At 31.7% G+C, this 18,064-nt stretch overlaps 1 protein-coding gene across 4 annotated transcripts in view; it reads left to right on the top strand.

The window, feature by feature from the left end:
- The window catches only part of LOC117115645, a 38,187-nt gene that overhangs the window by 5,603 nt on the left and 14,520 nt on the right, over positions 1 to 18,064 (top strand). For 2 of the 4 annotated variants that reach the window (XM_033259531.1, XM_033259533.1), the window contains exon 2: positions 17,527 to 18,049. In XM_033259531.1, the coding sequence (XP_033115422.1) occupies positions 17,576 to 18,049 (474 nt within the window). In that variant the 5' untranslated portion in view covers positions 17,527 to 17,575. Of the gene's footprint in view, positions 1 to 9,828; positions 10,022 to 10,164; positions 10,329 to 17,526; positions 18,050 to 18,064 lie in introns of those variants that run through there. The other 2 variants (XM_033259532.1, XM_033259534.1) reach the window with 2 other exon arrangements.

Genomic DNA, 18,064 nt, shown 5'->3' with positions numbered 1-18,064 from the left:
GCTAATCAGAGCTCATGAAGTGAACTGTGTATATCCAGGGAGATGTAAAAAGGGTAAAACCGTCTTCAATCAAGATTAAAAAAAAAACATGTATTGTATCCTCTTAGAGAGTTGGAATAGATGCGATCTAATGCTTAAGCACTCACCATATTCACTTAGACTTTCCAATTCTTTTCCAGGTAATACAGTATTAGATCCACCTTGGTAATTTGAATTGAATATGGAGGTTATAAAGTTAAGATTACTTGTCTAACTGAAGACAACAAAAATTGTGTGTTGTCTCTTTGAATGGTAATTAATCTAGCTTCGTTGCCAAGTAATCACATTTTTAAGGGTTTTGAACAGTTGAGTAGAACAAGTTTCTCCGATCAGGATGCCAAGCTATAGGCGCAGCATGCTGAAGACCAGGGGTGGCGCCAGCGGGGGTCGGGGCCATATCCCCTGCTGGAAAGAGCTGGCTTCCCGTCGGGTAGACAAACCACAATTCGTCGGGGAGGAAAAAATGTATTTTCTACATATTAGTAGACTCCAAAATCGATTGAACAAGTTTTTGAAACCCCTAAATTGTCAAATTTTTCGGGGCTACACCCCCAGGAACACTTTTGTAAGATTTTGAGAGATGTCCGACCACGCCCACCTTTTTTTTTCATCTGGGACATTGGACCCCCGTCTGGCAAATCCTGGCACCACCACTGTTGTAGACAACTTAAACATGTGCACTTACTGTAAAGAAACCCGAAGGTCTTGAGATGAGCAGGGATTTCCCCTGTGAACTACCCCATATGTAACTGGATCCGATATCAGACTCAAGTTCATGTCAGTCGTCTATCAATGGCAGTAATTTGCATAAATTTCTTTAACAGAAGATTGCTAAGGTATCAGAACAACCACAGCAGAAACAACAGCACCAGAAACAAGAACAAGAGAAACAATAAAACGGCAGTATGAGAGACTCTACTCTATGCCTATGCATCCTATAATTATTATCATTATTTTTTAATCTCTTGTTTATTCCTTCTACTATGCAGTAGGGCCTACTGTATCATGGTTTGTAGTCTACCTTATGTTGTATTCATTTTTAAGAATGCCAAGTATCAGAGCAATACAGCGTTGGTCATCTAAACCAAGCCAAACCCAAACCAAACCAACCAACTAACCAACCAACCAATCAAACCAACCAAACTATAAACCAAACCAAACCAACCAAACTACAAGCCCTGTTCACACACTGTCAAATTTTATGTGACAAATTGTGTGATGTGCCCATATATAGTATGGGAATGATGATGTAGTATTTCCACATCCAAATATAGTCATTTGACATATATTTTGACACATGAGCTAAATGAATAGTTAATCTAACGTTCTTTTAAGAACAAGATAAAAAGTATGTAAAGATGTATACAAATGGATGTGTGGCAAAGACTAAGTAAATTCCTGTACAGTAATTTATTTTTAGATTTGTTCTTTCAATACTGGATATCCTGTTAAATTTTATAAATTGCCTTAAATACCAATTAATTGTATAATATGGACATTGATTGGTGTTTTCAAGGTTGTTTCTATATTATTAGATGTAGTTTTCCATTACTGGAGCTGATGTTGTTAGTAATATGTTAGTGATGACAGAATAAACATGGTTTACAAACATATACAGCTGTTTTATTGATCATCAGTCTTTTATTAAGTGTGTTTAACAATAACATAAGCTGCATTCTCTCAGTTAAATTTGTTTTCATATAAATTTATTTACTGTATTTGTTTGGCTAGCAAAACAAGTTAAATATAAACATGAACATATGTACATAAAAATGGTCAGGATTGTATAAATTAATTGAAATACCGGTACTTTACGGTAATATGCAACACATTTACAGTAAAGTAGGATCTAATTAAATTCTTCTTTATCATTCCTCTGACTGACTGTCAAAGTTTAACTTTTTTTCTTATTTTTTAATTAAATTGAACATTGATACCAAATTGATGCTTAGTAGGCCTACTGTAGAATATAATGAAAATATGAATGATAGGTGTGCAACATATGTAGTATACTTTGTATTAACACAAAAAATTGTAATCGTTTGAACTTTTTCTATCTGTTCCAACCCTTAACATTTCTGGTACCTGGTTTCTGCAAGCAATTGTTTTACATACAGCAGTCTTATAAATCAACACCATTGTCAATGCCTTTTTTGTCATTGTCATCATTGTTCATCATCATACTGTATTATCACCATCAATTGTCTACGCCTCTATCATATATGTCATCATTAGCATCATAATCTTAATTCTACTGTATGATCACCACCATCATCATTCTTCATCATTCTCATCTGCATCATTATCGTCCTTGTTTTCATCACCATCATCATCATCATCATCTTCTTTTGGAATGACATATTTTGATTTACATTTAAGATATACAGTAATACTGTACCCACATTTTAAGTGCTATTTTCTCTAATTTCATTAGAGTAGTTCATTAAACATTAAGGAAAGGAAATTTGTGTCATTTATATCATTTCCTTGACCATTAAGATTACTGCATCTACTGTATGAGAAAATAAAATCCAATACTACATTGTATTAATTGCTAAATGTAGACTTTGTTCAAGGAATGATAAAGAGCTCAATACTAACATTATTACTTTAGTTGACTAAAAAATTGATAGGTTTCATTTCACAAAAAAAAAAAAAATCTGATAGTATTTAGCAAGAATTCCAATGATATATTTTTTGTTACATTTCCTGTGTAAATACAAATTTAAAATAACATTTTCTGGGAATTCATATAATATATGTTATTCTTTTACATCAGAAAATTCTCATTAGCCTGAACTTCCTGATCTGAGAGCAATGGGTATGCAGCTGAAATAGACCCAAAGGAATGCCTTCATTGTATCATCATCAGTTAGAGAAACTTTAGAAAATGTTTTGATTTGGTCAGCTTTGACCGATTAATTTGCAAGAAATTAGACAATTCACATAATATGTTCATTTTTTTAATTTATAATATTTTGCATCACAGTCCAAAACTGTGGAACTTGAACATGGTTCAGTTTTTGGATGGAGGTATGTAACTTGAGGACAAGGGCTCTAGGGGGACAATTCAACTGTAAATTCAAATTGGTAGCAAACTCAAGTCTGTTCAAATACTCTTGGGGCCAATTTCATTATAAATTAGTTGTTAACTCAATTAAAGTCTGATAAGATTTCTCTTGGGACCATTCCCATTGCTTAATTGCTGGTCAGCACAGGTTTTAATCAGTACCATATCTGTAAGACCAATCCATTACGAGTGGTCAATACAAGATAGTTAACGTTTCCCCTTTGGCTAATCCATGCTGTGGTTAAATTTCTCTTGTATTCAAATATTTGCTAAACTTTAAATGGTCATCAAAAGTTTTTTTTTTTATGAATTTAGCTTTGGTCTGATTCATGCAGTATAACTCTAGTGGTCAGTATTTCTTAGTGTAGATTCAAATTGTTGTGGTCATCTCAAGTCCTGTTAACGTTTCACTTGGCCGATCTACTTTTACAAGTGTATTTGAACATTTTTTTCATCAGGCTGATTCAGTGTGTGGGCAAAAGTTAGTGTCTAATCCGCTGATGAATGAGTGGGCATATAGTGCCTGATGGTATTATTAGCATCACTGATCACAAAATATGCTAAAAGAAGTGGAAAATTTTTGCCAACCTGCTGCTAAAGAGGAAACATGCATTTTTGAGTCTATAAAGGCACTATATAAATAGTACATTAAATTTCTATACAGTACAGAGTTATAAAGCCAACCTGCTGCTGTTATTATTAGTGGACGCTGTTTAGAAAAATATCCACCCTACTGCTAAAGTATGTACCTGACTCGTGGAATTATCACCAGTCTGTGTTTAAGTAGATTGGAGGTGTATGAATACATCTACAGTATTGATGACAGTAGCATTTTTGTTACTTTTTCCTTCCTGGCAACTCCTTTTTTTTTGTTATTGTATTTTTGTATTGTATTGTTGTATTTGTCTGAATAAATAATAATAATAATAATGAAGGCCTACAGTATATTGTAAATGGAATGCTGAAGGCCATTTCTAACAGGGTATTCTGTCTATTTTTGAAGAGGAGCTTTTCAAAAGCATGGTGGTTTATCACTATAAAGTTCAAAATTCCAGGATAGCAGGAGATATTAACTTTATCATAAAAACAGCCATATAAGCACTTCAGAACTCCCTATAATTAAAGGCCCCTCCAATTAATGACAATTGTTCTGCAGCCATAAGTGAATACTTACCATTTGTCTTTGTTTTCTCTAGTCTTAGTAAAGAACAACTATATTCTCTAAGCCCATGCCCATACACACTCACAAAATCTTAAAATGTCTAGATTCAATAAAGACAGTCAAGAATGTACAGAATACAAAATTCTTTATTTTCTGTAATAAAGCTAAAAGGGTAATCTTTAATAAAACAAAAGGACAGTTAACTTTGCCAGTAACTATTTTCGGAGTTACTGTCTTTTATAACTGTCAGAGTTAATGTCTTTTTGTTTTATTTAAAACTATTAGTTGATCCTCTGGTAATCTTTAATCTAAGTACATTTTAATCAGTATCTATTGGGAGCCTTATCAATACCAAAGCAGCAACCCAATCAGCTCTTCTCCTTTGTCCATTTTTCACACCCTTATATCACTCAATAGAAGTCCTGGCTTCAGGGGTTTGAAAAAACAGTATAAGACACCGCCAGACTTTTTAGCAAATTTTAACACTTTTTAGAAGCTCCTTGAGAGTGCGTATGTGATCAGATTGACGTGTAATGAATACTACAAGAACTACAAACATTTTAGCTTTACAATAGTATTAAACACTTCATTCTAATCATAATCTGTGACCCGTAACAGTAAAAATGAAAGTTACTCACTTGTGGATATTTACGCAATTTCGCACAAAGAGGCTGAGATAATTGTGATTTCGTGAAAGTAGAGCAATACCACTCTGCATTAATGTAAACAAACAAATAGTGAAATACCTACGGTCCAGACTGAATATAGTGTTCAAAATGTTGGTACATGTCCCTAATTATCCCATCTATCGGATTATGTAAACAAATCTGAAACACAGAAGTCTCCGGTTTTGGCGGTCAAGGGTTGCGTCAGTACCAAACATATATATATTATATTATATATATATTATATTATATATATATATATATATATATATATTATACTATATTATCTGAGATTAATCAGTGGACCTTTCGGTTTTTAAAAAGTATGTACTGTATAAGTGAATACCTAGTAAAAAAATATATATATATATTTTTTACAAAAGGTATATTACACTCTCATTATTATAATAATAAAAAAATAAAAATATAATAATAAAAAAATAAGTAAATACACTAAAATATTAAAAATAAAACATTTTATAAATATATATTAGTTAAATAGGGATGGTATATGTTTTTTCATTAGTTGAGTCCTTTGAGCCATTGCTTTTGTTAAATATATTTTATAAATTTATTTTCTTTGGTTACATCATTAATATCTAAAAGTAAATGTGTCTAAACTCACATGAACCTTCTGCATCCATTTCCATTGAGTAAATGGTCTAGCCTCTATGATTTACACAATAGTCTAGGTATCTATCTTCATCCATTGTTTTAAGCCAATCAAAATAGTTTATTCTAAATAGTTTATCAAATCAAAATAGTTTATTCTAAATATATTTTGAATAGTTTCCATAGACTGCCACCCTAAAGTCACCAAGTAAAGCTTCATTGGCAACATTCCTTGGTGCTTTTAGAATAATTTTAGCCATCTGATATTGCAGATTTTCAAGTTTGCTATTAACTGTTTACTGCCTGGGACCCAAACAGGACATGCATAGTTTATTGTAGGAAGTCCAATTGTCTTCCACAATAAATTGCCATAGTATAGTTTTCTTGACCTTCAATAATTCATTTGATATAGGCAATTATTTTATTTCCTTTTTTGATAACCTCTTCAGTATGATTATTGTCATTGTTCTTTAGAGGTTGAGGAGCTCCAGGAGTACCCTGTTAGTAGTAGGTAATAGATTTTTTTTACTATAGTAGATCTTTTTTGCTAATGGATCTCTTTTGTATGGGTGGCCGTTAGGGCCAAGTATTTTTATCATTATTATTATAAGCGGCCAATTATGATTATTATAATTATTAGCTCCAATGAGAAGCTCAAAAAACACTCAGCTGATTGATTTGTCTCCAGTTTTGAACGGCGGACGTGCAGGAAATTTTATGCACATAAACTAGAGGTGATTTCCAAACAAATGTTCATGGGACTTTTTAAGTTGCATGCCAATGTGTTCTATACACTCAAAGAGGGTTTCAGCTTATTAACTGTTTACTGCCTGGGACCCAAAGAGGACATGCATAGTTTATGTGTGTACGTTCCGAAGAGGAAATGAAAGTTATATAAAACAATAATTTCATTGCCTTTAAAGTTAATTTCCAATTGAATTTTAGTGGAGGTGTAGAATGTTTGTTAGGTGAGACTTTTTTGTACCTTGTACAAACACGTCGCTCGCCAACAAATAATGATTTCGAATAAAAAATGAAATTTTATTTTTGGACAATGAGTGCAACAAAAAAAAAAAATGGAAATTTCAGAAAAAAATAAAAGGTTTTCTTTATTATTATTATTATGTCTGCCCTGGAACTCTCCAAAAATTAGATGTATATTTCATCCTAGATAAGATAAGATTTACTGGTTCTCTACTTTATAACAGAAGAACCCACTCGTGTAGGAGAGGTTCGACCTGTACATCACTCACAAAATTACAATCAGAATATATAAAATTAATTATTGAAGATGAAACTAGTAGTAACAAACAAAAAAATCTTTTTTCTCAAAATGCACGCCATCGTGTCGGGAATTAAATATTTCGACATTAATTATGTCATCATCATCATTTCTAATGATCGAATCCCGACACGAAGGCGTGCATTTCGATACTTGGAGTATGTATTATACTATATTATCTGAGATTAATCAGTGGACCTTTCAGTTTTTAAAAAGTATGTACTGTATAAGTAAATACCTAGTAAAAAAAAATATATATATTTTTTACAAAAGGTATATTACACTCTCATTATTATAATTACAAAAAGAACTTAATGTGACAATACAATAATAGAATTTTTTTTTTGCTAATGTGAATAAAAGTTGAATGGAAAAAAAAAAACTAAAATAAGTAAATACACTAAAATAAAATAAAACATTTTATAAATATATATTAGTTAAATAGGGATGGTAATGTTTTTCATTAGTTGAGTCCTTTGAGCCATTGCTTTTGTTAAATATATTTCACAAATTTATTTTCTTTGGTTACATCATTAATATCTAAAAGTAAATGTGTCTAAACTCACATGAACCTTCTGCATCCATTTCCATTGAGTAAATGGTCTAGCCTCTATGATTTACACAATAGTCTAGGTATCTATCTTCATCCATTGTTTTAAGCCAATCAAAATAGTTTATTCTAAATAGTTTATCAAATCAAAATAGTTTATTCTAAATATATTTTGAATAGTTTCCATAGACTGCCACCCTAAAGTCACCAAGTAAAGCTTTATTAGCGACATTCCTTGGTGCTTTTAGAATAATTTTAGCCATCTGATATTGCAGATTTTCAAGTTTGCTATTAACTGTTTACTGCCTGGGACCCAAATAGGACATGCATAGTTTATTGTAGGAAGTCCAATTGTCTTCCACAATAAATTGCCATAGTATAGTTTTCTTGACCTTCAATAATTCATTTGATATAGGCAATTATTTTATTTCCTTTTTTGATAACCTCTTCAGTATGATTATTGTCATTGTTCTTTAGAGGTTGAGGAGCTCCAGGAGTACCCTGTTAGTAGTAGGTAATAGATTTTTTTTACTATAGTAGATCTTTTTTGCTAATGGATCTCTTTTGTATGGGTGGCCGTTAGGGCCAAGTATTTTTATCATTATTATTATAAGCGGCCAATTATGATTATTATAATTATTAGCTCCAATGAGAAGCTCAAAAAACACTCAGCTGATTGATTTGTCTCCAGTTTTGAACGGCGGACGTGCAGGAAATTTTATGCACATAAACTAGAGGTGATTTCCAAACAAATGTTCATGGGACTTTTTAAGTTGCATGCCAATGTGTTCTATACACTCAAAGAGGGTTTCAGCTTATTAACTGTTTACTGCCTGGGACCCAAAGAGGACATGCATAGTTTATTGTAGGAAGTCCAATTGTCTTCCACAATAAATTGCCATAGTATATAAAGTCTTCTTGGCCTTCAATAATTAATTTGATATAGGCAATTATTTTATTTCCTTTTTTGATAGCCTCTTCAATATGATCGTTGTCAATGTCTTTTAGCTCCGATGAGGAGCTCTAGGAGTACCCGGCTGATTGTTTAATAATAGATCTTTTTTGCTAATAGATCTTATTCTGTATGGGTGGCCGTTAAGGCCAAGTGGTTTTATTATTATTATTATATCGCGTCTTATATTCAATTGTCAATTTTTTTATAAACATTTTAATTTTGTAAAAATTATTTAATCTAATCATTAAAAAAATTCTCTCTTATTATGAGGAGCTCTAAAAGTACTCAGCTGATTAATCAATTAATTAATTGATCTTTTTTTGTGAAGTGAGCCACCAATACCAATGACTGTAAATACTGCCATTACCAGTAATAGAACATGTCGTATACTGTAGATGGCATGGTTGGTTAACGATGTGTTTTATTGAACCAAATGTTGTTTAATTGGTATTTAATTTTAAAAAAAATTTTCAATTTTAAGACATTTGTTGTTTTTTTTTTCAATTTTAAGTCATTTTATTTTTGTACAAGTGAACATTTTAATTATTTAAAAATGTTATTAACTCTTCAAATTTTTTTTTCTCAAACAGCTTCCAAATATCTTGGAATGTTAACTTATACAAAAAAAAATTTAAAGATTCAAACACCGAGGCACAATTCGAACTTAGTCCTTCAGTTCCTTACAACACTGCTTTAACCGACTGTGTCATTTATACGACGTGTCCTGTATAGTGGTAGTAATTAAGGGCAATTATGAACCCATGTCGAAAAACCCAATATTAACTTGCTCCACTGTGGGGATATTTCCTCCATGCATGTTTTAATAATAATGTCTACAAAAAGCCTCGTCTGAAAGGTGCAAATCCGAGGCGTTAAATGCTGATGTTGATTGATTGATTACAATAGATCTTTTTTGCATCAGCAGCTGTTAGGGTGAATATACACTACTGCCTGTATTATACTGCCCTGATCGGAACTTCCAGATTATGAGAACGTGTTCCTGATATAAATGTACCTAGGTGTTTGTATATCTATTTCGCTTATAAAGTTATCACCTAATTTCCATTTTTTCAGCTAATTCCTAATTATATAAATTTAAAGCATTTAACCATCCCATTAACGACACTGTTTTCATTCACCAATAAAATTTTATTTTTTTGTTTTCTCCTCCGTGTGAATGTTTTTTGCAAAACTAGTAGCTAAATATGAACATTTTTTTTTTCCCCACCATCCTCTGACGATCTTTAAAAAAATAAGTTCGCGAAACAAGGTACTGCATAAAAAAGTCTTGCCTACAGCACTCCCTCATCTTGTTGTTTCAAGTTCTGAGCTTAAATCTTGAAAATACCAATGTCATCTTGCAAACCTCATGATGATACTTATTTTTGAATTCAGCTTTGCATTTTCCATCATTTAATTGGTGGACAAAAAAACAGTTTATGTAATTGGCATTCTGTGTGCTGATTGGATTACATAGATGACATCATCAAAGTGACAGTGTGAGAGAATTCAGGCCATAAGAAAGGATTGAATCAAGTTGTTTGCCGACTTTGATGTAGACATTCATATCGTAGCGACACACTTAGGAGTACAGTAGTTGAAGTGAGTTATGTTCATTGACGACATCAAAAGCAACAATGGTTCAGGAAGAGCAGTCTAGGATCATCTCGCATAAGAGTTCACCAGGTAATTTGTATTGTGGCTGGCAAGCACTTGACTTTGCAACGTCAGTCCTTTTGTGTATGTGCTTAAAGAATCATGATGAGGGCAAAGTCTGCTCCTTTTCAAATAAGCTGAGTTCGAAGTACACATGGTATTACATATGTTGCACAGAGATTAAGCATTGTGTTTATTTTGAAGACACCATATGCGTTGGCTATCCGACTGAGATATAGATTTTGTGTTCACATCATTGATTTATAGTTTATTTCATTTCTTTATTCCATGTTTATACTGGTAATAGAGTACAGGTGATCCAAATACAGCATGCAAGGTACTGTATGATAATATCCAAGTATATTATTTCTTATTTGTTATAAAAAGCATATTTCAAGTTTATAACGGCCATTTGAATATTAAATTTATCATAAAAATAAAGGCAATCCGCGTATAGGACGATCCCCGATTTTGAGTAGATTTTTGGTCGATTTTTGTATGTCATGTATATAACGACCCCCCCTGTTTCACTGTCGGAATTCCTACCTTTTGATGCTCTTTATAGTCTTAATATTGTATAGCTGGCTTTTTTATTATATGGGCTTTTTAAAATGTTCATCAAAATCTTTGTAATAAAAGTGTAGAAAAACTTGTATATTTTATTCTGAAATTTCTATTTTTTTTTGTGCTAATTGGCCAAAAATAAAGTTTTATTTTCATTCGAAATCATCATTGGTGTGTGGCGGGTTCTCTAACAAGGTAAAAAAAAGTCTTGTAAAGGTGGTATTATTATTTAAACCACGTTTATTACATTGCTATATCTTATTAATGAACAATACCTGACAGTTATTCTAGTTCACAGTGGAATCTACTTATTTCTACTCATTGTTATTCTGTTCCATTCATTGATTTGTTCCGTTTCATTTTTAGCACTTATGCGCTATTTATATATCTTTCTTATGTACATTTCCATTTCGATGCATTTGTAGAACTAAAAGCTCAAAACAAACCTTTTTATGGCAATGGCAACAATACCGTATTCACTAAATTGATAAATGCGTTTTGATTTTTTTTGGTTGAGGCTATATCAGTGTATGCTACGACCTCATTAGTGAAATGCCAACACCACGCTCTGTAATGGCACGTTCAGGACGAAAATGAAAACTTAACCTTTACATGAGCCGCTTAATTGATACTGTAAATAATTCATGGCCGAATATAGTAATATAATATTGTTTGTATGTACTGTGGATGGTTTTCATCATTCCCTGTTTAACATCCGTTTTTCCATGCTTGCTTGGGTAATAATAGAGTGGGTTTGTGGGTTCACAGTGATGACATTACAATCTGTCCCAGATAAGATCAAAGTGAATATAATGTAGTTTTATCATAGTTGATCACTATCTACTTTATTTCAAGGCTTCTGTCTTGTATCTTTCTCACACAAATCTGACATTACCGCCAAAATCTCCATACCACTACCCAATTTATGATCCATTCCATATCCACTCCTCCATTCAGCATATTGTAGAAAAGACTACTTGAAGGTACGGTACCAGGAACAATAGTTGAATGAAGTACCTGTAGAAATTCCTTTGTTGTTTTATGACATAAATATCCCATTTGGCTTTAATCACTGCTACTACTAATGTTTTTTTTGAATAGGATGTATACATTATTGTATCATTAATGACCGTTCTTTAATAAACAAATCATGGTACCTGTACATTAGCTTTTGAGAACACTTGCATTGTGTTACATGTGGGTGGTGGTAAATTTAATTGCGCTGTGTAATGCTGACTGTAATTAAATGCTGTGTAATGTTACTCTGTTGTTGCCGTCTTAGCATTATCCTAGAAATTATTATAAATTGTTGTTATTATTATTGTTAAATAATAATAATAATTATTATGTTACTAAAACCTACCTTAAGGGGAACTTGGACAACGGAGAAATTAGAGAACAAAAAATAAATAAACAACGTTAAGGGGAAAATAACACAAAAGATATTCCCCAACTTACTGCATATTATTATTATTATTATTATTATTATTATTATTATTATTATTATTATTATTATTAATATTATTATTATTACTATTATTATTATTATTATTATTGTTATTATTATTTGTTATTGTTATTTTTATTATTTATTATTTATTATTATTATTATTATTATTATTATTATTATTATTATTATTATTATTATTATCCTGGAAATTTAACCTTTAGCTAGCCTTAATGCTGCTGTTCATATGAAAAGGATTTAATAAAAGCAATTTTTAGTGAAACCCAATTTGTGAGATTTGAATATTTATAGTATCTCTATACCTAAACTTGCTATGTCTCAGGTTAACCTTAAGTAGTCATTATTTTATGCTCTAGTCTACTCTACAAGTGGCTTAGTTCCTCCATGGTAAATCTTCCAAAAAACAATTGATTCTCTTCCAATCTTGGAGTAGGCCTGGTTCTCAGTCTGTATCATGAAATAAACTTATTGTGGCTTTAATTGGTTCATGCAGTAAGAACATAGTATCATAATGTTGTAATGTTCTAATTTTTAATTAAAAGCTAATTAATAATAATAATAAATAATAATAATAATAACAAATATTTATATAGCACCAATTCAAAAATTTATCAAAGGCACTAGGTGGGGAAATAAATCAGGTTAACGTTCCAATAATAGATAAGTTTTAAGATTTTTTTTAAAAAGAAAGCAAATTAGACAAATCGCGAACAAAAAGCGGCAAGGAATTCCATGTAAAGGGGGCTTGAAAAGAAAAAGCACTTTGACCATAAGATTTGATTTACCTTTACGAGATGGAACTGTCAAGAAATTTTGAGATGAAGAACGAAGATGACGAAGAGGAATTATATTTGGAAAGGTGATTGAGTAAAATAAACAGGTTGATGAAAGCTAAGTGACTTGAAAGTCAACAAAAATAACTTGAAAATAGCACGTTAATATATCTATTAACAGATTTATAATAATTTATTTTTTAATTTGTAAACCCAAGTACTGTGACCCTATTAACTAACTTAACAACTAGAGTAGGAAGCAATTAATAATTCATTGAACTTTAAAGTAAGGCTTAATGGATATCCTGATAGTCTAGGGTCTGGAAAAGTGCGCAACTGCACAAATGCCAATCAGCACAAAGAACTGCCTCAAAGTCGTTTTTAGGGGATTACAATTTTTTTAAGAAATGATTTTTGGATTTTTTTTCTTTTATTTTTCACACAACCCTTTTGTGTTTTATAGGGATTTGGATTAAAAGAAAAAAGAAAAAAAAAGAGATATTTTATAGGGATTTGGATTAAATGAAAAAAGAAAAAAAGAGATATTTTATAGGGATTTGGATTAAAAGAAAAAAGAAAAAAAAGAGATATTTTATAGGGATTTGGATTAAAAGAAAATAGAAAAAAAAAAGAGATATTTTATAGGGATTTGGATTAAAAGAAAAAAGAAAAAAAAGAGATATTTTATAGGGATTTGGATTAAAAGAAAAAAGAAAAAAAATAGATATTTTATAGGGATTTGATTTAAAAGAAAAAAGGAAAAAAAGAGATATTTTATAGGGATTTGGATAAAAGAAAAAAGAAAAAAATGTTTATTTCTTTGAGTACACCAGGCCATTTATTAGCTTAGTGTTGGAGGAATTTTATAATATATATATTTATATAATTTTCATTGTCGGTGGCACAATCATTTTCCTCCAGGTCTGTGGTCTACTACTAGAATAAAAAAAAAAGGATAAAAAAAGATTTTTTATTTCTTTGCTCTAGGCAGTCACAGTTGGGCTGCAGTTAGGGTTAGGGTGCACAAATGCAATTTGGTGTTAGAGGCATTTTATAAAGATAATTTTCATGGTTGGAGGCACAAACGTTTTCCTCCAGGCCTTGATCTACTAGTATAATAAAAAACAAAAGGATGGAAAAGGATTATTTCTTGGCTCTAGCAGTCACAGTTGGGCTACAGTAGGCCTACAGAATTGTGCACACATAGAATTTGGTGTTGAAGGCATTTTATATTAATTTACATTAATTTCCTCTATGTTTGCAGTCTGCTACAAACATTTTTTTAAAATGGGAAAAAAGATTTGTTATTTCTTTTCTTCAGGCCCGTCACTGTTGGGCTACAGATTGCAAAAATAGAATTTGGTGTTGAAAGCATTTTATAAAGATAATTTAGTTTATAATATTTTTTTTTTTGTAGTTTACTACTGAATTAAAAAAAAAGGGGAGAAATATTGTTTATTTCTTTGTTCCACGTCAGTCGCTGTTGGGCTACGGTCATAATAGTGCAAAAATAGAATTTGGTGGAAGCATTGCAAAAATATAATTTGGTGGAAGCATTTTATAAAGATATTTTTCGTGGTCGGTGACACATACATTTTCCTCTAGGTCTGTAGTCTACTAAACTACTGAATTAAAAAAAAGGGGAAAAAAGATTTGTTATTTCTTTGCTCCAGGCCAGTCGCTGTTTCACTATAGTATTATAGAGCAAAAATAGAATTCAATGTTGGAAGCATTTTATAAAGATACTTTTGATGGCCGGAAGCATTTTCCTCCAGGTCTGCGGTCAACTACTAAAATAAAAAAGGGGAAAAACGATTTTTTTGCATTAGGCAGTCACGGTTACAGTGACAATAATAGAGCAAAAATGGAATTTGGTGTTTGAAGCATTTTGATGGTCGGGGGTCTACTACTAATGAATAAACACCAGCCCTTTAAGCTTCGAATGATGCATTCACAGTAGAATATCATTAGACTTTAATGTGCTTCCTTCATTGAAGTGTCTGTCTGGAGCTCATTACTAATGAATGATAAACTAAATATTTTAATTTTGTATTTATGCAATTTAGCTTTGAATTGTAGTATAATTGAAATAAAAATTCCTCACTAATAAAAACTAAAAGACAAGATGCATTCAGTATTCTTTGGAATAATTGGCTGGTAGACAGTTTAAAGGATTTTCAATGAAAAAAAATCCACAAACCAGCAAAAACTGTGTCTCATAATATACATAAACTCTTTTTACAAATTTGTAGAATTTAAAACAATTAGCATTATTATCAGACCGTAAGCAGAATCCTGGAGCTTTCCTAGAGGCGCCAAGGAGGCTTTGCACCTAGGCACCAGGGGAAGAGTTCATGTGGGGGACAGAAGACAAATATCCGTAGTAGAGCTGAAGCCTATGAAGGTGATTAATCCATCATCATTTTGATGTTTTTTTTAATGCAAGGATGGAGGGAAATTCAGTTTAGAGAGTTTAGTCGAAAACGGGGTCTGGCCCAACCATAGACACAACCTGTTAATAATACGGGCCTGAGTGTACAGATTTTGATAAAATCTAATGAGTGCTGGACATCTGATCCTTGTATTTAATTAAGCAACGAATGTTTTAAAGGTTTTTCTAGATTTTGTCGGACAGTATCTTTAATTATCTGATCCACTGTATTACTTGCATGCAACATTGAACTTCTCGTATTATCTATAGTTCAGTGCCTTCATGCATAAGTAACCTTTAATGTTCGCTGTACTGGATTTGACTTTCTAGGAATAACGAAGCTCCAATATTCATTACTGTCCCTCGATACAGTACTGTCTATAAATAAATACATATTATTAAAAGGTATTTCCACTATAAAGCAATTGCGTATGATTATTTAATATGTATCTATCACATGAATAAATTTTAATTATAATAACAGTATAGTACAAGTTAATAAATCCAGTCATTGTTTTAAAATAATGATTCCTTACATACCCTGGAGTACAGAAGCTTAATGCATGTACAGTACTGTGTATCAACTTTCATTATTTTTTTTATTTCAGTAATGCAGGCATAAACTACCAATGTACTATACAGTAATTTTTTTAAACAATGAATGTAATTTACTATATTATACCTTGTTTTGCAAACTTAGTTTTTTTTTAAAGATCGTCAGAAGAGGGTGGAAACAAATAAAAAATAAACTTTTATTGGTGAATGTAAACAGTATGTAATTGGATGGATAAATGCTTTAAATAGGAATAAATATATCTTATTTCAAGGCAGTGGTGGGCATAATACAATTTAAGAAAAAACTTATATTTTTTTCTTAAATTACCATTTTTTGGTGATGGAGTGTGTGCTAATTAGCCAAAAATTAAATTTTCTTTTTTTTTAAATCATCATTATTGTTGGGCAGCGGGTTTGCTAAAAGCAAAGTTTAAAAAATGTCTTGACTGATAGTCAGTAAAATTTAGATTGTAAAATCATGTAGTACTTAATAATTTAGATGTTGGTCTTCTCATCTTAGGGTACTTGTTTCAAACCCAGTGAGACTAAAAATCTCTGTCAACAAACTGCACTTTTTTTTCTTTTTTTTCTTTTTTTTCTTTTTTTTTTGTCAGGTCTGCATTTATAACTTGGGGGCAACTGTCTCGACTATTCTTAAAAATAAATATAATTAAAAAATGCAAAAAAACTGTCATTTGAAAGTGGAAATGACGCCATGAGTAGTTCTGTGAGATGGATATGTACACCTTATAAGATGAAATTATTATGAAATTAAAACAACTCAATTCCCAAAAGCCTCGTAAAGCTGTATATTAACATAACGATTAACTTTTGTTTAATAAAATATTTATTTGCAAACTAATATTCTGTTGTAGGTCAGAGGTTTACGTAATTGATTAAACCTGTCAGTCAGGCTATTTGTGTGCTAATTTATAATACGGCATTTAATGTCATATGTCTAAGTAAATTTTTAATTATTTTTTTTTTACATTACTTGCCTCTATCTTGTAAAATAGTCACCATTTCTAATGAGTTGTGCACATGATGGTACTGTAATCTACTCTAAATATAATGTTAATTAGAGGTGAATTGGGATGCAAAAATTTGCCCCATGATTTTTTATGAATGAAGGACCATAGTTCCAAGTGTACATGATTATGTCAAAGGTCAAGTCATATACAGTACCCAATACTAGACTGTTTGCATTTTTTAGATTTTTTTGAATTGTTAGTTTTTGTTTTTTTAATCTCTCCTGTAGAAGGCACTGTAAACATACAAATAGATTAAAGTGGTGTTAATGATATTTTTGCACTGTCAGTATACTGTATGCCTCACGTTCAACATAGCATTTGATAAATACGATACCTGCCAGAATTACCTGATGGGCTAAAGTTGTCTTATGGGGTCTCTCATGATAATTTCTGTTGGAACTGACACAGTGTAGGCCCAGTAGCTAACGCCTACAAAAGTGTGCAACTTTTTAGAGATGTTCTGACACATTTGGTGTGCATTATGCCCAAATGTTGCTGTAATTTCTAGAAAATTTCTCATCTTTTGATCAAGTGGGGAGGGTCATTTAATCATGTCTACTACTCTATACTTAATTCTATTTCACTGGCAGCCACTTTGACTGTAATGAATTATGATTTAAAGATTTATTTATAAATTGATTTCAATATAATGTTTTTTTCGTTAATCAAATACTGTTGTCATTGATCTTAATATCTATTTATTTTTTCTACAGAAATAATGGAACCTTAAAATGATCCACACTTCCATCGTCATTTGACATCATGACATCACCGCCTAAGAAAGGTAGCGAGTCGTTTGCTGAAGTTACTGTCATCGATTCACAGTATAACCATTTCCGTGACTATGTAGACATCATTCGCGTTTACAAATGCAAACTCTGCCCATTTTGCAGCCCTCTCGAACATGTCATTACAAGCCATATGTCAGAGGTGCACTTCCCGCGACGATGCTTCCTTTGCAAGCAGTGTCTTTTCGTCTTTGAAAGTCGGGAACAGCTGATTGAGCACATCGAAGCAGGACACGGTTTGCAGTCATTGAACTTCAGCTTTGGCGAACCGACTTCTCACTGTAGCCAGACACAAGCACCACGTCTGGGCAGTACTGTTCAAGGTGAGGAGAGGTCAGGAAGGAAGGCGTTGGATGATGGGGGCGTTAATGGCCAATCGGTAACCTCAAGTACAAGTAATCTTGCTAACATTCCAGATGATCCTGCCTCAAATCAGCCAAATCAAAAAGTAAGTTTAGAACTA

The sequence above is a fragment of the Anneissia japonica genome, unplaced genomic scaffold (genome assembly GCF_011630105.1).
Source record: "Anneissia japonica isolate Jap-2015-1 unplaced genomic scaffold, ASM1163010v1 scaffold16662_len1167910_cov178, whole genome shotgun sequence".
NCBI classification, from domain to species: Eukaryota; Metazoa; Echinodermata; class Crinoidea; order Comatulida; family Comatulidae; genus Anneissia; species Anneissia japonica.
The sequence above is the reverse complement of the archived record's forward strand: the minus strand, read 5'-3'. Positions and strand labels throughout refer to the sequence as shown.